The sequence below is a fragment of the Hydra vulgaris genome, chromosome 09, assembly GCF_038396675.1.
Source record: "Hydra vulgaris chromosome 09, alternate assembly HydraT2T_AEP".
In the NCBI taxonomy this organism is placed as follows: Eukaryota; Metazoa; Cnidaria; class Hydrozoa; order Anthoathecata; family Hydridae; genus Hydra; species Hydra vulgaris.
The window spans coordinates 24728412-24751247 of NC_088928.1; the positions used below are offsets into that span (position 1 = coordinate 24728412).

The window sequence follows — 22836 nt, forward strand, 5'->3', positions numbered from 1 at the left end:
TCAAGATGGGAAATTTTGAAAAATATTTTGAAATATAATAAATATAATTTTCAAAAGCCTGCAACAAAATTTAAAGCTCAGAGGTTGTCAAACCATAGATTAAACTAATATATCGCTTCAAAAAGTTGATATTACAATTGAATGCATTGTTACATTATATGCTTTTTTAGAAAAATGTGTACAATCGAAACGAAATATAGATTCATTTAACCATTACAAATCAGAAGGTATAAAATTATCTGGCTGTGATGAATACAAACGGATACGGAAAAGAAAAAGACAGTTCGACGAAAATACGTCGGAAGAAGTACAATTAGATGCAAATGACGAATTCCGCATAAACACATATTATGCTGTTATTGATAAAATTCTAGCAGAAGTACAAAAGAGAAAATGCGCATAAGATAACATTTATTCAACATTTGGGTTTCTAGTTAATTTAAAAAATATAAATGAAGACATAATTTGAAATAATGCTGCAAAGTTGTGCGAAATGTATCAGACTGATTTAGAAAATAACTTTATTGAAGAATGTCTACATTTTAAACATGTTAGTTTATTGGAAACTACCAAAAATTTATCTACCGCAGAACTAAGTTCAAAGACAATAATCAAGTTAAAATTGAATCTACATTCCGAACGTAACCACAGCACTGCGCATATTTTTAAATACTGACACTACAAACTGCAGTGGCGAAAGATCATTTTTAGCAATCAAAAGAATAAAAAATTACTTACGATCTTCATTGGGACAGAGCAAACACAATGATTTAAGTATTTTATCCATTGAGAGAGATCTATTTGATAATTTAAATACTGGTGTTATTATCGATCTGTTTGACATAGAAAAAGCTAGGAAAATAAATATATAAGTTACATTTGTTTAGAATAAAGTTTGATTTTGTTTTTAAATGCTTTTTGATTTAATTAAATTTCATTTTTGTTTAGTATAAAAGCAATAAATAGATTTTTTATGACACTTTTGTATAACTTTTCCGGAGACACCGCTTCCATTTACCATTCTGCGTATTTTCTTAGGAAAAGGGGCGCATTATTTTTAGTAGCCCACGGGAGCCGAATTTCTCTTGACGGCCCTGTAAACAACATTAACATGTCTGCTAAAAGTTAGAAAAAAGTAAGGATATATTTATATAATTGTTAATTATAACTAATTAACTAATTGTGACTAATTAAGATGTTCGTAAGAGTTTCTATATTATTTTTTTAAATTTTTTTCAGGTAAATCCCAATTCGAAATGTTGATGCTTTTCTTAGATCCAGGAAAAAAGAAATATATAATCCAGACTGTGTTATGGAGACCCAGAATGTGTAATTAGCAACAATATTAGCAACAGTATTAGTTCCTCAGATGCATGGTTGATTTCTTGATTCATCCAAATACATCTTTATTCATGATTCAGCCCCATACCATAAAACTAAGTTTCGGACAAAATATTTAAAAACAAAAAATATGAGTGTTTTACCATGGCCAGGCAATTCTCTGGAGTTAAACCTAATAAAGAACACACAAGACATTTTTAAGCAAAAAATTGGAAAGGATACTTTCCCCAACAAAAAATATCTTATAGTGTCACTAAATAATATCATAATGGCCAGGAACATAATGGCCAGGAACATAATGGCCTGGATTTAAAATTAAACATAAAGAATTCCATCCGAAGTATGTTATGAAGGATTCAAACAGTAATTGTAGCAAAAGATAGCCCAAAAAAAATACTAAAAGCATTTTTGTATTGTCAACTTTCTTGAATAAATCGTCAAAAATAGTAATAAATATTTGTTTTGTTTTTTTTTTAAAAAATTACTCAAGCTAAAAACACCAACATTAATGTAAATATTTAATATAAGAATATATAAAAAAAGTTTATAATGGGTAATATTTTTCACTAGTTAACTAATAATTTGGTCAACCACTGTATACAAATTGTTTAAAAATTGCTATTAAGCTGTCTAATCACTTGATTAGACAGCTTATGAAAAAATCACTTTTCACTTGATTTTTTCAACATTAAACCAAAGTATGTATACTTTGTATGTTTACAAAGTTTGTATTTTTTGTATGTTTAGTATGAAAGAAAAAGATTAACGTGTTTATAGACAATCAAATTACAAATTGATATCAAATGTTTATGATAATTTAAAAACTGTTTTCATTAAAATTTAAACATGTCTTTAACTATCGATAACCAAGATTATCCATTTGCAAAACTTTTTCGCTATGGGATTTATATTCGTTTTTCGGATAGTTGTTGTAAACGGAGTGTGTATTAGATGGATTTATACAAATATTAATGCAAGATAGCACTAATGAAACAAAGCATGCACATGCGCCAATCCAAGCACAAATGAAAGCATATCCATGTCTATATCCCGTTATGCTCCATGCAGATTTATAAAGTACTTCCGCATATATAACCGCAGCTAAGCCGCTTCCAGCTGAAAAAAATCAATAAAATAATCTAAAACCTTTTCACTCTTAAATAATTTTTTATTATATATTATTATACATGTTTCACTATAAAATGTGTGTAATAATTATGCATATCTAATATTTCGGTCTTTTTACTTGAAAGTATTTATTTTCCTTAAATATATTTGTAAAATATAATTGTATGATAATATTTAAGCTAACTTTTAACGATAGGTATTAACATCATTTGTGTTTTACCTAACTATATACAAACATGGAATTTTAGGTTTTTAACTAACTTCGATTTCTAAACTACAGACATATGTACATTATCTTTTACGTCATACAAAAATGTTTTACTAAAAGTTGCATTGATAAGAGCAAGGGAACTAAAAACACCAAAATATTGCCAATTTTATATGGATATAATTTCTAAAGATAACAATATTTTTCAAGTTTTAAGTCTTTAAATTAATTTTCATCTTGCCTAAAATATTGGAATATGATAAATTGATATAAACTTTTTTTTTAAGTTGTTCTCCTCCCTAAAGCCAAGGGTCCATTACAGTTAAGGATACTACTTTTTTAACCTTTATTTTTGTGGTTATAACCCTCTTTTAACTCTTTAAATCCGAAACACGAATCTTGTTGAACAAGGCAGCATCGCAGAGAAACAGTTTGAGCGTGGTACTACAAGGGACGTGGAGGGGATCGAACTCGGAACTTTTTGGTAACGAAGCGAGCGCTCTACCACTACTCCACTTTTGCGTTATATAAAATAATAATGCTTTGTAAACAATACCAGTTATTAGAGCCGAGGAGCAACCATTTAATTCGGACCGAGGAGCAACCATTCATTTTAGAGGGAAACTTTACTTGCTCATAGTTTTCAAACAAAACATTATTAGATAAAAATCAATTTTTTGAATGAACATAGTTTAGTTTAGAAGTAGTATAAAACTCAGCAATTTCCCTCACAATTGGGGCTAGAGTCTAGGTGGCATAGTTTTCGAAGCTTTTGTTGTTCCCAAGTTCTAACCACTTCAAATTTTTAGTCAGCATTTTCTTTTTATATAATGGAACTTCAAATTTGGGTAGAGGTCTTCGAAATAAATTTTCTTCTGTTTAGTCCTATCTCTTGAATAATTTGAGTTCAGGTGTCTTATCTTGTGATCTTAGTGATGATGGTTATCCTCCTTTAGTTTGTAAAGACTCCAATAGTTAAATGCTTGGCCTGGGCATTTACATTCGTAAGAATTCACCCATTTGTCGGGAAGTTAGGTTTGAATCCACACACTATTCTTTTAAGTGCTTTCGCTTTACCACCTTTCTCTTTGTTCTATATTGCTCTCCTTTATCTCAAGGCTGCACTCTTTTCAATGTTATTTTTGATCAAATTAACTTAACCCTTTTTCTTTATACTTCAGTCAGTGTTTTTGTTGTTGGTGACTTTAATGATGATCACACTGAATGGCTTGGTTCCAGTGTCAGTGACTCTGCAGGTGTTAAGACCTACAACTTTTGCCCTTCTCAATCTTTAACACAAATTTCCAATTCGTTTTCCAGATAATCCGAATCATTTATTTTTATACTCCACTTATGTTTTGTTTCTGATCCTAATCAGTGCTCAGTTTATCCACATTCATCCTTAGTTGTTCCTGATCACGGTCTGATCTCTCTAAATCTATTATATAATTTTTCTTCATTATTAGAATCCCCTTATCATTGTACCTCTTACAACTACCTTAAAGTTTACTAAGACTCCTTTTTGATTTTTTTCATGATGGCTCTTGGGTTGAAATCTTTTGTCTTTCAGCTTACAAATCTACTTCTTGGATTCAGGTTTGCATGGAATGTTTTTCTCAACAATTTCGAGTCAAGTTTCTTTTTTCTCCATGGTTTTTCTCTCTTTGTGCTGCTGCAATTTCCAATCGTAACCGTTAGTTCTATATCTATCAGCAAAATAATTCTCCAGAAAAAAGATGTCTGTTTACTATTGTTCGAAACAATTGTAAACGAAATCTCGTATTTCATCCCAAAAGTTAAGCTCCGGAAACTTCTGGAGTATCTTTAACAGTGTCTATAAGAGGACAAATCTGTTATTCCAACTCTCTTGCATGGTTCAGATTTTTTTACCTCGCCTAAAGACAAAACTTAATTGTTTGCAAGCACTTTTTATCAACCTCATCTCTAGATTCCTTTTTTCAAATCTTGCCTAACATGCCGACAAAGAGGTCGATCCATTGCTTGACATTTGTACCACTCTAGCTTCTATATCTAAATTGGTTTCCTGCTTAGATTTTTCAACTGATTGTGGTCCAGATGGCATTCCTGTTATAGTCTTGCAGAAGCGTTTTCCGGAGCTGTTATCTATACTTTCAAAACTATTTAATAAGTGCTCATCAGAGTCTTGTTTTCCAGCCTGCTCGAAAGCGGCATCTGTTATCCCTATTTTCAAAAATTATGGAAAGCAATCTGACTCGTCTTGCTACCGTCTCATTAGCCCTTTTACTCTTATTAGCAAGGTTTTTAAGTCTTTAATTTAAAAACAATTGATCTTGATTCGAATAACTTACTTTCTGATTATCGCTATGGATTTCGATCTTCTTGTTCTACTGCTGATTTGTTTGTGGTAATAACCGATAGGTTTTATTGTGCATTAGAAAGAAGTGGAGAGGTTAGGACTATTGCTCTCAACATTTATAAAGTCTTTGATAAAGTTTGGCTTACTGGTTTTTTCCATAACCTCTCTTCTTAAGGTGTATCAGGTAACATCTTTAAGATTATTGAATCTGTTCTTACCAATGGTATTATAAAAATTAGCCTCAATGGACTGTACTCTTTTTCATTTTCTGTAACTTTAGGGTTCCTCAAAGTTCTATCCTTGGCCCTATACTTTTTTTCATTTACATTAACTCTCCCAGAAGTACAGAAGCATTGTTCGCTGATGATACTACGAATTATTTTTGTCTTGATAAAAAACTAACATTCTCTGATTGCTTAGAGGATAGTTTTGAGCTGGAAATAGGCACTTGATCTGCAACAGCGTATGGCTCCAGTAGCTGGTGAGATTTAACTCAGATAAAACTCAATTTTTTCCAGCTAATCATTATTGCAATAATCTAGATGATTAATATAAATATTAATATATAAAGATGTAAAAATAATGAAACCCCTAATTACTAATTACTAAACAAATTTTATTGTTTGAATGAACTTGTTAAATGTACGTTAAAAATTGTTGACAGATAATTTCTGAAGTATTTAGGTATAAAAAACTGAATGAAAAAAGATAGAAAAACTGAATTGAAAATGTTTAACGAGATATAATTTGTTTTAGAAAAATTACATGATCTTTCATTCACTTCAAAAATCAAAATGAAGATCCAACTGACAACAGACATACATGAGCATTGGGAAATTTATGGCAAAAAGCTTTAAGCAAAATCAAAAGAACGGAAGCACGATTACGAATAGAAAAGGCTTTCTCATAAATTCTCTTCCGGTTTACTTGGTGACATAATTACTTGCTCTTTTTGGAGAACTTTAATAAGAAAGACGTTATATGCACGTTGTGGCCACATAAAAATGTAAATAAAACAATGAACGGATTTCGAAAGCATTTAAATTTATTCGACGTAATCAATAAAAACTGTTCTGTAAAATGTTTTTATAAAGTTTACTTTGAAAGAAAGTCAACTATAACTAGTGATTGACCGTCGTAAACATTTAGGCAAAACTCACTTTTTTAACCAGAACTGGAACCACCAGCTATCATTGAAACCAGAACTGGAAGGAAATACCACCTATCATTGAAACCAGAAACAATAATCAACAAATTAAGTTTAAATTCATTTGTTATATTAAAATTAAATACCATAGAAGTAATTCAATTTTTCCTGTTTTAAGTTGAGAGCAAAGATTGGTTAAGTTGAGAGCAAATTTGATACCAGCAAAAGAAGAAGTTATGGTTGATAAGTTAAGACTAAGAATTAAGATATGAACATTAGTTCCTCATTAAAATAACATTGAAATTAACAAGGCCAGAAAATTATAACATGAACTTTTCTGCTTTTGTATATCTTGCATATTTTCTGGTATTGTATAGTATTAATACTAGAGACGTGTTGTAAAAAATCTCAATTATTTAAAAATTAGATATGAAAATAAGATTGAGACAAAAGATTGACTTTTCTATTCAACATATATCTTCAATAATCTTGAAAAAAACATTTTATATTCTTTTTTCATACTACCTTGAAATGTGATTACCAATAGTGCAAAGCTCCCATGTTTCTTATTTATTATGCTTTCGCATTTGTCATTTTTTTTTCTCTTTTCGCAGTGCAACATTGTTGTAGACTTTGGTTATATTAAAACGTAAGGTCTAAAAACCCATTAAACAATGTTTTGTGTCCTTTATTCTTAAATTTGCATGACTTTACATATAACCATGCATTTTTTTTATAACTTGCAAAGTGTTAAACAAAGTGTTAAACATAGTTAAATTGTTTATACCAAGTATTTAAAAAACAGTAGCAGACTGACAAAAATAAGTAGCCTAGAAAAACCCAGGTGGACTGGCCTTAAATAAAAATTTAGACGCATAGTGTTTAGCATATATGTTTATTATGAAAAAATATACAAAATTAAATTTTATATAGTTTGATAACGTAATGAAAGTTAATAACCATCTAAGTATTAAATCAAACATGGAGCATTTTCTTATATCGTATCTGTTATTTTGCCTGTATGAAATTTAATTAAAATGAACATCTCATAAGCATCAAAAACAAATTATTTTGTGACAATTAAGTTCTCAGTCTATTTTTCATAACTTTCAATCAAGACTATTTCAACTTGGGAAAATTAGATACATGCTTCGTTAATTAATTCTAAATCAGTATCACTCAATTCATCAGTATTATATAGACAGGTGAAAGGCAAAGTAGTCTAAGTCATGTTTTTTATATTTGAGGTCAAATTATATATAAAATCTTTATGAACAGGTTTACTTTCTGACAAAGTGAACTATGACAAAGCCATAGTTTAACAATAAAGTCATATGATAGCAGCAGTTTATTGTTTTTGATTGTTGTTAGGTGTTTAGTCAGAAAGCCTCATCTTAAGACAAAGTGAAAAAATTTTTTCTGCAGTTGGTTTATACTAAAATTACTATTATATTGTATTATAGTAGTATATAATACAAGCGAAATTCTTTCATAAAAAAACTCATTATTCCCAAAAGTTAGTTTTCAGATTTAGATTGCTTTGTCTTTCACCCTCCTAAATATATCTCACGTATATATTTTTAGGCGGTTCCATCTTATTAAATCATTCAATTCTTCCTTTAAATTTAATGCTGTCGAATGCTCCTCTAATCTGTTTTCCAGACATCTATTGTCGGAAAAATTTAAGAGTTTAGTATTGCTAAATCAGCATATAATTTCCATGGTTTTAAAAACACTTTTTTATAGAACTTATTATTGTATCGATAATTACGTTAAACGTTATTATTTTTTATTTGTCTAATGAATTTTTAGACACATTATCGACTTTGTAAAACACTTTCTTCCAAAAAATTTAATGTTATTAATAAATCAATATATAGTGGGCTTTGTCTGTTGATTTGATGTCTACACGTTTGTTAAGTGCGACTTTTTTTGCTCCACCTTGATTCACCGAAAAACGTTAATTCTCTAACACTTTTTTTCCACTGGTGTTTTGTGCGTTGGTAAAATTATGAAATATTGCGCTCAAGTTGAGCAATTGAAAGTGATAGACATTTTCAATGACTAGTAGCTTCTGTAACAACCCAATTCAGTTCGTGGGCTTAACATTAAATGTGAACTAGCCAAGGCAATACTTTACTTAGCCAACTAGTATTACTACTTTACTGTTCATGCATGTTTGTTGCCCCGTCTGTCGGGTTACAGATATAATTTTTAATATTAACTTTCTATTTTTAATAAAGGTAATAACTATATGACACATTAAGCACTGATCTTTTTGTGTTAGGTCTTGCGAGGAGTCAATTTGCTAACAAAAAAAAACAAAACTTTTTGTATATCTAACAAAATGAGAACTAAATTTTACTGGCCGAAATCATCAGGTTAATAGCAGAAATTGAAACTGATAATATGAAACGGCTTTTACCTTTTATTACATTAAATGTTTTTTTTTTTTTTTTGTATTTATATATAATTCTTGATAACTTTAAAACGACATGTTTACAACATTGAAATTGCCGGCCTTCACTTGATAAAATATTCTTTATTTAATTCTTGCCACAGGAAAGCATAATCTCATTTAATTTGGTTTCATTTGTTATATTTACTCAAAATTCGAACAAAAAATGTTTTATATACATATGCAAATATATTGTTTTACTTTTTAATTTAACAGAAAAAATAATTTATTGTATAATAGTTCAGAGGCTTTGCAGCCTTTTATTTGACCGGTCCGCCGGAAAACTTCCCTGTGATAAAATGGCCAAGTTCGTCACATGTTGCAAAAGAGGTTTCCTGAAGAATGTTTTTTTACAAGTTCTATTTATTCAAAAGTTTTCTCAATGCTCATATTTGTTTCCATCAAAAGTTTTCTCAATACTCATATTTGTTCCCATCAAAAGTTTTCTCTCAATATTTGTTTCCATCATAAGTTTTCTCTCAATATTTCAAAGTAAATAAAAAATATTTGTTTCCATCATAAAATCATCATAACTCAATATCTTTTTTTTTCCATCATAAAATATATTGACCATCATCATAAAATATATTAACCATCATTATCCATCTTTTTTCACGGAATACTAATTAAGTTATTAAGTCTGTAAAATTGTACTCATCAACAACTTTTTTTCACTGAATACTATTGAGTTTAGTTATTATGTCTGTAAAAATCAGAAAATGTTAAAAATTTTTACAATAAATGCTTTCAGTTGAAAAAATATTTACCCATTTGACATATGTATATTTAACATTTGTCATTTTCAATATTTATTGATGAACCATATTTTCATTAACAATTGTCAACTTGAAATTTAAAATGAAAAAAATGATTTTTAAATCTAGTAGAGTTTTTTTAGTGGTTTGGTTGATTAAATATTTAATATGTAATTCAAATTCTCAATAGAAAGCAAAAAATGTTGTATAATTTACAGAGAAACAAAATATTTAACTTACTTGCAAACTTATACATTACAAAATGTTTTCAAACTCACCTGTAAAAAATGTTAGAATTATTAACGTTATACTACAAATTCTTCGTCGTGATGGATTTTTTCGGCAGCAACAAATAGTCAGCACACACACAAAGGCCATTAAAGCAAATGCAGCTCCAATTATAATTAGAACCAATATGGTATCTAAAAAAAGTTTTTGAATAGTAGCTTACAACCATAAATTTTAGTACAACTTCTGCACAAGTTTTTAAAAAAAATACACATTTATATATATGTGTGTGTGTGTTTTAAATGAAGAAATCTTGTACATTTTGAATTAAGCAAGCAAACAACAAAGCAAACCAATACCGCCATGTATGGTATAGTGTAATTAAGGTGCAGAAAAAGCTTATGCGATTAGTAGTTTCAACAATCGGGACACCAAATAATGGAATACAACAATAGTTAACAAATATACCGATTTTAAATAAAAGTATAAAAAAGTTATAAAGTTTGTCAACTTTTGTTAAAACAGCTTAACTATGAAATATATCAAACGATGAAATTGACGGTTAAGACACCATCGTAAGACGTTGTCTTAACCGTCAATTTACGACAACCGTGATGTCATTATATAGCCATTTATCCATCTGGGAGAGGCCACAAAAATACTTCTTTGTTTAATCTTCCCAAATTTAAATAAGTTGACAAAATTAGGCATCTCACAAATAAAATTATTAATAAAACTGTGTTAATCTAAATGTTATTTTTTATGGAATGAAAAAATTCACAATCTTATGGATTCATGTCCAATAGGACTTTCACTCATGATCATACTTGTGGAAGGTTTCGTGTAACGTTTTGAAAATAAAGCAATCGACACTTCAATTCACTAATAGAGTTAAAGTTGTTTTTGAGGTAGGAAAGACTGGGGCTAGTTGCAACAAAGTTTTAAAAACTGTATTTACCTCTTATAACTTTGTTATTTTTTTATTCCGTTTTTTATTTAGGCGCTTACAAAACAGATATTAGTGACGTATTAATCCAACATTGACAAATATAATATAAAGCATAGTTATTCCGCAATAGAACAACAAAAATGAAATATAAAATGTTTCAACTTACCCTGCACCGGGGCAAGTTGCAACAGTAAACAGGGTAAGCTGAAACACAATACTTTGAAAGTATAAGCTTTGCAAAGTTCAAAGAAAAAATTCTAGTTAATCTGTAATTTCTATTTGGCAACAAAAATTCTATAGTTACAATAAAGTAAAATTTTGAATTACAATAAATTCTATAATTACAATAAAAGAAAGTATTACTTTCATTGGGCTGCAATATTTATGCGAGACTTCCATACACCTGACTCATTTTGTAAACTGGTAATTACATTCAAAGACTTTAAAGATTGAAGAAATTAAATAACGAGAATTGTTATTTAAATTAATTTATTATTTGAACTGAAAAATTATTTCTGAAAAAAAGTATTCTCTTAGTCAATAAAAAATTTTAGAAAACTGCAAGAGAGGTTTTATGGATATTTAAGTTCTGTTTTCGGATAGTTGGAAAAATGTTTAATGATATAAAAATACATTTTATTTAAAAAACAAAACAAATTAAAATGTAAAAAAATAAATCTTCAACAAAGTTTCATAAAAATAAACAAAAATCAAACTTAGATAAGGGGCCATCCATAAAGGATGGGGGGGTCCAAATTAAAAGGACAAAAAAGGACAAGGGGAGGGGGGTCATCAGAAAAGAACCCCCTCCCCTTGTTTTTATAAAGTTAACGTAAGGAAATGTTATGCTTTTATTTATCGTAATATAGGAAAGAAATTCGTGTTGATATTTGTTTAAATTTTATTTTTGTATATATAAATATATTGAATATATTACAAATAATTATATATTGCTCAACTCTTGGTAGTTTCTCGTATCATATATATCATTAGTTGATCGCTACGGGTTTTCGTGCTAATTCTTTTTGCGAAATTCGTCCCCAAGGACTTAGTGTTGATATCATTTATGATTTTTAAATAGAGTTTTACAAATATTTGTCCGAAGGGAATTGCAATTAATAATGATTGTCTAAAGCGAATATTACAAATGATTATCCAAAGGCAATTGATTGTACAGCAATTATTACATAAAGCATATTTTTTTATTATTTTTTCAATGTGTGGCAAAAGTGTCAAAGATCATTGTTGTCTGTATATTAAAAGATGGATAAAAATAGTCTTCTAAATTTGCTTATAAAATCTTACAATAATGCCCATCCGTTCGAGAAAAAAGTCGATAGTCAAAAAAAAGTCCTAAAAATATGGAATGAGATCAAGGAAATACAAGATTTGGAGGTTCAAGTAAAGACTTTGATCCAAAAGTATACCTTAATGATCTTGAAACAAAAAGGTTCTTTAATGTTATTTTGGGCCCATCAAACAACCAAGCAATCTGTTCCTTCCCATGCTAGTTCTTCCTCTTTAGAGCTCCAGCTTTTTTCAGATCAATTTATTGAGCCATTAGATGTCGTTGATACCACGTCAGATGCCTCTCAACACGACATTCTGAGCACAGTTCAAATTAAGACGAAAAAGGCCAAGACTCATGCTCAAGACACAATCAAAGCAAAGATCGTTGTTTTGAATCAAGAAAAAATTGCTATGAAGAGCAGAAAAAAAAGTGGCTTATGGACCGATGCTGAAGAAGAAACCATTAAAAAGAAGAAGGTCAATGTCCAGGAGCTTACGAGTAATCTAAACAAGTAGATTGGAAATATGAAGTCAAAACAAAAATCAAGGGCTGAAAAGAAAACTGTCATGAATCAGGCAATATTTATTGCATCATATAATAATAAGTTACAATAATAATATTATAGAAAATGAACACTAACTTATTTGTATAGTTCTTTCGGTACTGTAGGTGTTTGCTTACCACCCATAAGTAAAAAAAGCTCTTACAGTACGTGACTTGTTCGCCCTACTACTGAGGTAGAACAATCTGAGATATTGCGTGTCATCATTTAACTTGCTGAACATGGATCTGCTGCCCACGAGAAAAGACAATCTGAAGTGTATAGGGTGAGAGTACAACTTTAGATAATAAATAATTCTAATGGACTATTTTAGGTCTCAATATCACTTTTCAGCCTTCGAACTTATTCACTGATTATTTTTTAATTACTTTTAAATTGCCTCAAATTGTTGGATGAGCTTGGTGCCGAGCTCGAAAAGAGAGGTTACAACCTTAGCAAAAGTGCTTTATATACTTGTTTGCTGCCAAAACGGAGCGATTCGCTTGAAGGAAAGAGACACGTCCACACGGTTCCAGTTACGTTGATGCGGGCTCAAAATGACTTCCATTCAAGTCACGTGGATGGTCCATTTTGTACAGCAGTTATAAAGAATGTGGAAGAAGTTTGCTCTTTTTTGGGCCCCAAGGATGTGTGCTTTATAAATCAAGACAATAAAGCTCGGATCTCTATTGGAATCACCGCTGCCAACAAACAAGTTCCTATATTGATGCATATGGAATATCGAGTTTCTCTTTCTGATCATGATTGGGTTATCGCTGCAAAGCACAAACTCATCCCGTCCGTCTACGCAGGTATTGCAATCAAACCAGATGGGCTTGGAAAATCTGACGCAGTTCGGGTCCCACTTATTCGGGTCCCACTTATGTTGCTATTCGATCTGGAAAGCATTTATCATCGACAGCGTTTACTCACGGATTGGACTTTGAACGACTTTTGACTCTGCCAGAGTTTGATTCTATCACAAAAGATCCTTTGACCAAGTTGGTCAAGCCAGTGGTTGTCTTCAGTGTTGATGGTGACCAGATGAAAATCTACGATACGCTAAAGTCATCGAAACTGGTATGGCCTTCTTTTTCAAATTTTTTATTGCGATCTATTTTGTTTACAACAATTCATTATTTCCTTACAAATAATTTGGATGCCTTATTCATCATGACGAATGCGCCAGGACGGAGTGCTTTCAATCGAACCGAAAAAAGGATGGCTCCACTGAGTAAAGAGTTAGCGGGATTGATCCTACCTCATGATCATTATGGACCCCATCTAGACTCTAAAGGTATTCAAATTCATTTTTGATATCAACTGTTTATCAAAATACAATATATATACCAGGCTTAAAGAGTTAATTATCTGCATTGCGATTTATATTTAAGGCAGGACAGTGGATCTTCTTTTGGAGAAACAGAACTTTGAACTTGCTGGAAAGAGCTGTGCCTCGGTCTTTTCAGGTCTGATGATTGACCAGTTTCCAACGGTGGCCGAGTATATCGATCCAGACAAAAAGACGGAGCTCGATGTCCATCGTCTCTTATCAAAGGATTAGGTCTGGTTTGCCTCTCATGTGTGCACCAGTCAATATTTCACACAAATTGTAAAATGTGAAGATCCCGGGTGTTGTGGTTTGAAAAGGAGCTCTTACATCCATGTTATTCCTGGACGATTTCTGCCTCCACCTATTCCAATCAGCCAATCAGAAGATGGCTTGAATGCTGTATCCATTTCAGACGTTGCCAGCAAGAATCGTTTTCCTTCTATATTTTTTCTTATCGCTTCCAATATTCAGAGCACCATTCCTCGATCATTGAAATTATTCACACCCCCTCCTTACGATCTGTTTTGTCCCTCTATGCAATCAAGTTTGTCTCAGAAAATCTGCAAGCACTGTAACTTGTACTTGGCCTCCCAAGTCATGCTCAAATGTCAACTTTACTCATTCCAATGTTATTAACCGAATAGCTATTCCTCTTTTGCAAGTCAGGTCTGTTCGCATTGCCGTCAAGCGCAAAAGAGAGTTAATGGCCGTAGTTGCAGTAGAAGAGAACGCGGCCTTTGCTGAATGGTTTGATGAGGACGAAATCGAAACGGAGGGCCTTTATATTGCGAATGATTCAACTATTTCAGACGAACCGGACTGCTCTTTTCCAATCATATCAATTGAAGATCACTTAAAAAATCCTTGGATAGATGATGAGTGAGACAAGTTCCCATGATACACTTTGATTAAATTTGATGTCGGATAAGACTAAAGTAATATTAAATAATTTTTTTTTTCAGAAAGACGAAAGAACGAAAACATACGTGGAAATACCTAATCAAGTTCTGAATAATATTTATAGGGGAGGGGCTTAATTTTATGACGTCCTTTTTAAGGGGGGGGTGGTGGTATAGGAAAAAAGGACAATCGGTGACAAAAAGGAGGGGGAGAGAAGGGGTCAAAAAATGCCTAATAAATGGTGACGTCCTTTATGGACGGCCCCTAACAACACAACTTCCTAGCAATAAACTTTCATTAAAAAACAAGTATTAAAGAATTAATTATAATCAATTCAATAATTAGATTTCTTAAATGTTTTTTTTTTGTTAATGTAGAAGTATTTTCAAATTTTGTTTTCTAGAACTAATTTTTTCGTTTAAAAAATCTCCATTATTTTAAAAATAACTAAAAAAGTGCGAAACATCAATAAAACCTGTAGTTATTTTATGATTCAACTTACCCCAAGCAAGTTGATGCCACTTACCCCGTAGACATGATTACTTTGATCAATGTGTATAACTATTTACATTAAATAAATCTACTTTTTTTTTTAACTTTTGTATGTGAAAAAGATTTTTTGAACTTGACTTTATTTTATTATGGTCATATGTTTCTAAGTTTACAGTAAAACCAAAGAAAACTTTAAAAACGAAAATTAGAACTTTATATCGAAAAGAATTATCAATAACATTTGAAGTTTTTAATTTATAAGTTTTTTTATAACTGATCTATTATAATTATAGTTGTATAATGTAAAAAAATTAGGAATAAAATATAAAAACCATTCTTTAAATTGCATTGTTGCAACATACCCTGTAGCAACTAGCCCCGGTCTCCCCTATGTAGAAGATAGCCACCCATGATTTACCTATAATAAGATAATGCCATCCGTTTTCAACAAATATTAAACAGTCAACATCATGCCATTAAATACACAATCAAATTGGAAGATAAAAACAAAATATTTTTTTTTTAGATATCCAAATAACAGTCAAAGAGGTAACATCCCAGTTAGTAAGCGACCGGGGCCAGGGCCGGGGCCAGGGCCGGGGCTAGGTTTGATAACACATAGCCATGAGCAGGGTCAGGTTTATGATCAGGGCTGCATTAATATTGATAGATCCTATAAAAATGTTATCTTTAATTAAAATTTATGATATGAATTTTATTTAAAAACAATATTTTATAGGATCTATCAATTTTAATGCAGCCCCAGCCGGGTTTATGACCGGGTTGCATTTATATTGATAGATCCTATAAAAGTATTGTTTTTAATTATAACTCATATCATAAATTTCAATTAAAAATGACACTTTTATAGGATCTATCAATATTAATGCAGCACTGATCATTAACTCATCCCCGGTCGCGGCTATGGGTATGTATCAAACCTGGCCCCGGCCATAGCCCCGGTCGTTTACTAATCCGACAAGACGTAAAAAAGACGTCTTTTAAACGTCTTTAGAACGTTTTGGACGTCTTTTAAAAGTCTTTTAAACGTTTTGGACGTCTATTGAACGTTCAAAAGACGTCCACTGGAATATATTTAAAAGAAGTATTGCCAAATATTCTGGTCAAACACAGTTCAAATCACGATTACAATTCAAATCACGATCTTAAAATCTTAGAAGCCACGTTTAAGGGATTTATTTATTGAGCTTTATCTATTTGCTTTGAAAAATTTGTAAATAAAAGAAATCGATTTCTTAATAGATGTACTTGCTTAGAACGGATACAAAAAAAAAAATTACTAAACTTTGCAAACATTGTTTTAAAAAAACTCAAATAATTGAATAGACTCATATAACAATAAAGCATCCATGCTAGCTATATCACTGTTGTGAATCCAAATATTATCACCGAAACTTAAAAACTTCTTTAGGAAAACAGGTAACAGCAAAGTTTTAAATCTAGTGCAAATCTGAAGTCTTCGCTATCCTCACGCAACAAAACAAAACTACAATCAAATAATTCTGGTTTATATCTAATAGAATGCGAGTGTAAACAAAACTACATTGGCAAACAAAAATGAGAATCGGAACAAGAATTAAACAAAACCAAAAACAGGATTGTACAGTGAGTTTTTATTAAAAAGGAAAGGAGGGGGGAGGAAACGTTTTAGAAAAAAGAGGCAATTTAGAATACTAAAAAAATAATTTTCTTAATTCTCTTATCAAAATTTGCGCAAAAAAAAGAACACTTGATACAAAAAGATGGCAGGAAAAAATCCTCCCTCTCCTGTAATAGTCCTTCAAAAAAAGTTCCTCAAGAAAAAAAACCCCTCGCACACATACTTACACACAATTTTTTATTTTTTGTTTGTTTTAAAGACATTAAATTTACGATATATCAATAAAATAGTTATTTATAATATAAATATTTTATACATACAAGCATATTATGTTACAACAAATTATGCATATTGGTAAAACATGCAAGGAGTGTAAATACATCGACTAACAAATAGGTAAAACATGCAAGGATTGCCGCTACATTGATTGAAGGTTTTGTTTGGGCAGGCAATATATCAATTTAAAATAAATATTTTTCAAAAATATATATATTTTGAGCGCCAGGGCATTTTTCCAGAGTTGTTTTTCTCGGGGGGACTATTTTGGGGGGATTTTTTCCTGAGGGGATCATTTCCTAGAACCAGAAAAACAAGTTAGTTTATTTATTGTCTAGTTTGTTACGGAGTAATTGTATTCTTTAAAAAAAATATCTTTAAAAAAGTGTAGTTGTAAACTGTATCATAGTTTTTTATAAACATTAAAAAAAAATATTTTAAATGTTAGTAGATCTGTTATTTAGACAACTGTTTGTTATATTTAACTATATTTACTTTATAATAATGCACAATCTAAAATCAACCGAAATAAACCAAAAGACAAACAAAATCAAAATGTTAGCCAAAACCAAAAGTACCAAAATTTCCGTTTAGTAAAATACAACTAAAACCAAAATTAAGTGAAATTATAAACAAAATCAAAACAAGTCAAATAATTTACTGTTTCTAGGTCAGAAAATTGTGCTTCCGTTATTTCTTCAAATCTTTTTTGTTAACCATCATTTCTTTGTCATTTGAAGGAATACAAAACGACTTCATAATGACAGTCACAAATGAATGCATGCAAACATCTTTTTTAGAGAGTAATTAGGAGCCTTCCTTAAAAATTGCTAAAATGAAGATTTACAATTTTACTCACAGGTTTCAATCCTTTTCAGCGAATCGAATGCTACTGGAAGAAAGATTAGGAATGTTGTAGTAAATAAAATATATTCAAATACATAATTCTTTCAGCGTGTAGGAAAATCATTTTTAAGCTTGATCTTCTCCGAATTATTTATTTGAATCTTTTGTTGCTTCTAGAGTAAATTCACTTCAACTCACAGGCTGAAATAAATAATTCAGACACTAAGCAGATTTGTAAACACTTTCTGGTTTTTAGAAACCTTCTTTTATGCATGCCGCATTGTATCTTAAACATGTTCTGGTTCTTAGAAACCTGCTTGTATACATGCCGCATTGTCTTTTGGACACGTTCTGGTTCTCAGAAAGCTGCTTGTATACATGCCGCATTGTCTCTTAACCAGACTATGATCTTTTCTTTTAACTACCTCTTATGCAATACTCTCAATTTCCTGAATAATGCTTTAAGCAAAATGTTATTTTTAATTAAACTTAAAATATAACAACCAAAATAAAAAAGGACGATCAAAAAGCGTAAAAACAGATGGAAACTGATCCGGCAAACTTTCTGTCATACTTTTCATTAAAAACTTTTTATATTGAGGATGCTGTGGTAGTATCGTTCCAAATAATACCTATGTAACTTTAGACCTTTTTTGCGTTTGAATCAATTTTTGAATTGCTGTCAATCTAGAAATGTAAATTGTGACATTCCAGCCCAATGCCACTTTGATCTAATGTGTTTTTTTAGTTTACTAAGTTATCAATAAAATATTTTCTGTTATAATATTTTTTGAGAAAACTCTGGTTGCTAATTTGCTAAATTAGTTGAAAGCTAATTGATTAAAGTTTTGGATTGTCCAGTACATAAAATGTTTTTGTGTACTAAACAACTTTTCAAGTATTGCAAGATGCGTATTTGGAATCATTGGCTTTAACGATAAAAAGTTTCTACAAATAATTTTTATTTTTTATTGTAAAATTAGGCACTGAACAATTTGAAATCATGGATTTTGGTTGTTCACTAAACACCCGAGCAGCACACTACATACGTACACTACAGGTCTACGACAGAACAACTTTGGAATTTTTGGGCCAATGTTGTCTCTTCGTTGGTTTAACATGTTGTGTTGTTTAGGTCTTCACTTAAATAGTTTGAAATTTATAACTTGCATCAATTACTGTGGTTTCAATTTAACTTTTTTACAAGCATATTAAAAGTTATCTAATATTTAAAAAACACAAAATTTTGACCAAAACCATAAAAGTAGAAGATTGTCGAAACAGAAAATGTGGCTTTATAATTAATTAGTTTTGGTTTAAATAATGAAAATACAAACAAAATTGAATAACCATTAAAAAAAAATTATTACTTAAATGAAGAGTAAAATGTTGTCAAACATATTAAAACTAATTTACAAAACAAACGACAATTTTGCTATAAGTTATACACAAAATTTTTACTACTCAATTTTTGACATATGAACCACTAATTTTTTGACATAATTTTGACTACTATTTTTTTGACAGTAGTAGTAGTAGTATAATGTATTTATAGTAGCATATAGTAGTCATATAAATATATAGTGGATCATGCATAAATATTTTTATATGTAAAATATTATATATATTGCATGTAAAAGTAATCAGTTTTAGTGTGCAAAACAAACGAACACAAGAAAAATATCCGGTTGTAAACAGCTTATATACTTTTTTATTGTCATATATTAATAAAATATGGCATTATGAAAATTTGTCCAAAACGCAAAGGTATGTATGCCAAAGAAATATAAAACCGTTATCAAGGTAATATAAAAAGTAAGGCCCATTAATATAGACCATTCTAAATGTGTATGTATGTTATAGAAATACAATACTAGGAGCGGATCTCGCACTATTTAATGTTTGAAATACCTAACTTTCGAGCATGGAACAAACCCCACAAGTTTATATGTTTATACTTATGTAAAAGATGGAAGTTTTGCAAAAAATTGCGATGATTGGAGCCTGGAAACAAAAAGGTCTAAAATTTTGGCCACAACTGCCCCAAACAAGAGAGCAACAAGGTAATAAAATTTTTTTTTTTACTAAAAAAAAATTTTTATTACCTTGTTGTAATAAAAAATTTTTTTTAGTAAAAAAAAAAGTATTTTTACTTTCGTAAAATAACCTCTTAGCGTTCAAAAATTTGAGCTTATAAAATTTGTAACTCCCTCAAATAAAAGGGGTTCAAACTTTGTATAGTCATAACTTTTGAACACTAAGAGATTTTTGCGTGAAATTTAAAACTTATCAATGAATATAAATTTATTTAAAAACAGTAAAAAAAAAAATATTCTATCAACATGTTGTTTTCTTTTTTGGGGCAGTTGTGGCCAAAATTTTAGGGCTTTTTGTTTCCAGACTCCAATCATCGCAATTTTTGACAAACCATCCTCATTTAATATAAGTATAAACATTTAAATTTTTGGAGTTTGTTCAATGTCTGGAAGTTGGGTATCTCAAACATCAAAAAACGTTACATCCGCGCCTGAATACCGTTATAAAGATAATCGGCCGGGTGAATAAAAAAAAGGCAATTGCTTTTACTCAGCGTTTTTAGAGTAATTGTTCAGTTTTACGTAAATAAATATTTTAGCAAACTCCGTGAAGTTTTCATTCACGTAAAACTAAGCAATTTACTTTAAAAACGCTGAGTAATTGTTCAGCTTTACGTGAATAAAAGTTTGATCAAAATTCCTTAAGTATTTATTCACGTAAAGCTGACCAATTACTGAGTAAAAACATCCGCTTTTTTTTATTCACCCAGCCTAATATAAAAAGTAAACCCCATTAATATAGACCACACCAAATGTAGCCAACTGCTTTTTAATAGTGTGAAAAAATTTTTAAATCTTATTTTTTGAAAAAAAAATACTGTTTTAAAAAGATAAGAAACAATCATTTAAATATGAGAGTAAAAGCACTCAATACATTTATGAAAAGCCATAATTAATATACTTTTTTTTTTAATCTTAATATACTTATTATTTTTGAAGAAGCGTTGCATTTTCAAAATATGCGTTAATGTGCAAAATATGAAGGGTCACTCTACTGTTACAGATGATAGTTATTCTTGGAGCTAAAGTTTCACGTTATTGTTTTTGTAATTAATTAAATTATTTGCTTTTACTAATTTTGAAGTTTAACATTTTTTTTTTTGAAAAAAGTAACGATGATAAGAATAACGATGATTTAAATAATCAAGCCACGAGTATAGATCTTTTTTCCCCTTCAAATTAAATCTTATTGAAAAAATTGTAAAAGTAGATTACATTTTCGTCCACTAATCATTTCTCTGATAAAAAAAAGGGTTAAATTCATTAAAACTGCATATTTATTTGGACTATTATTAAAACCCAGGGATAGTTTCAAGCTAGGTTCAAGATTTATTTTTTCAGATTGTTCCACAATCCAGTTTTAGTTTTTCAGCTCAACTTGAAAAAAAAAATGCAGTTTTAATGAACTTGGCTGACATGTTGAATATGGCTAACATGTTAAGTTAAAAATGTATAATTAATTTGAAGAAGCATAAAAATAATGAATATATTTGAAAATCAACATGTAAAATATTTAACGAACCTTTGACTTTTTAATATGATTTTTCTCGTTAGCAAAAAATCTTATTTTCTTAAAGTAGAGAAATTTTTTTTTAAACATTTCACACATTTCTTTGGCTTATCATTTTTACTTGCAAAGTCAAAGTTATATTTAGTAAACTTATTTTTTAAAATACACAGCAATTATTGTTCTTACCGTCAGAATTTTTAAAACGAAAAATATTGTTTCTTTGTAACGTTTCACCGAAAGCATCCAAACTCCATAATCCTTGATCCCAGAACGGAGTTTTTAGCCACGATCTTCCAGCGCAGCCTATAATTAAACCAGCTAAGCCAACAGCAATGCTTAATGTTATAAGAATAAGAATGACGGCAGCAATAATAAAACCCATTTTGTTTTTAATCTAAAACGTAAACAAACATAACAAAACAAAACAAAACAAATCAAAACAAAAAAAAAAAAGAAAAAAGAAAAATCTCAAAACACAAATAATTCATGTTTCTGTAGAACTACTAAAATATTTATGTCGTAAATTATTAATGTTCAAGAAATAAGCATACAAAATTTCAATTTCAAATTCAGTATTATATTAATTCATTATTATATTAAGTCATTTTTTATTTTAAGATAATAAGAGAACGGACTAATTTTTAAATATAATTAAATAATTAAATTTAGATTTTAAACCAAACAGTGCTTCAATCTTTTTTTTTTTACGACTGTATACCTGAGTTTTTATCATGTTCTATAATTTCTCTAAAAATAAGTTGTTCATAGTAAAACTTAATTGTTTGTTTTAAATGATCAAATAATTATACTTAATTAGAAATGACACAATAAACAATATAACCATACAATATAATCTATTCTTAAAGCAATGTAACGTATACTACTGTGGCTTTAAAGTAAATACTCGCACCATTTATTTTTTTTTCAGGCTATACAAATGTATTTTTTTTTTATGTAACGACAATTAAAAATACAATAAAACTAGAGAAGGTACCAACCTAATTAATTATTAATTTATGAACTAAAACGTCTTTTAAAATATTCTATATAACGGAATTATACTAAAACTTCATCTTATTCAAAGTTTTTTTTCCAAGTGCTTTTTTGCATATACTAGATTATTAATCTAATACAAAATGATATAAATATACTAATAGATTATTAATCTATACAAAATGATATAAAAAATCTGCATGCAAATTTTTTTAACTTCATTAACATTGTTTATACTACACAGCACTTAAGGTGAAATATAATTTTATTATTAAGGCTAGATATATATTTTATTTACGTTTATATACTCGTTTGTAAAATATTTATTTTAATTACGTTTCATACACTTGTGCAGTTAATTAACCTCCCCGAGTTGTGCAGTAAA

At 29.7% G+C, this 22836-nt stretch overlaps 1 protein-coding gene across 1 annotated transcript; it reads right to left on the reverse strand.

Moving 5' to 3' along the window:
* Positions 1 to 1746: 1746 nt before the first annotated feature.
* Positions 1747 to 21924, reverse strand: LOC124811368 (uncharacterized). Its single transcript, XM_065805123.1, has 3 exons — positions 21645 to 21924; positions 9654 to 9797; positions 1747 to 2457 (listed from the first exon to the last, which is right to left on the reverse strand). Exons 1-3 carry the CDS (start codon positions 21838 to 21840, stop codon positions 2198 to 2200), a joined length of 600 nt encoding a protein of 199 aa, XP_065661195.1. The 5' UTR covers positions 21841 to 21924; the 3' UTR covers positions 1747 to 2197.
* Between the last annotated feature and the right edge of the window lie 912 nt (positions 21925 to 22836).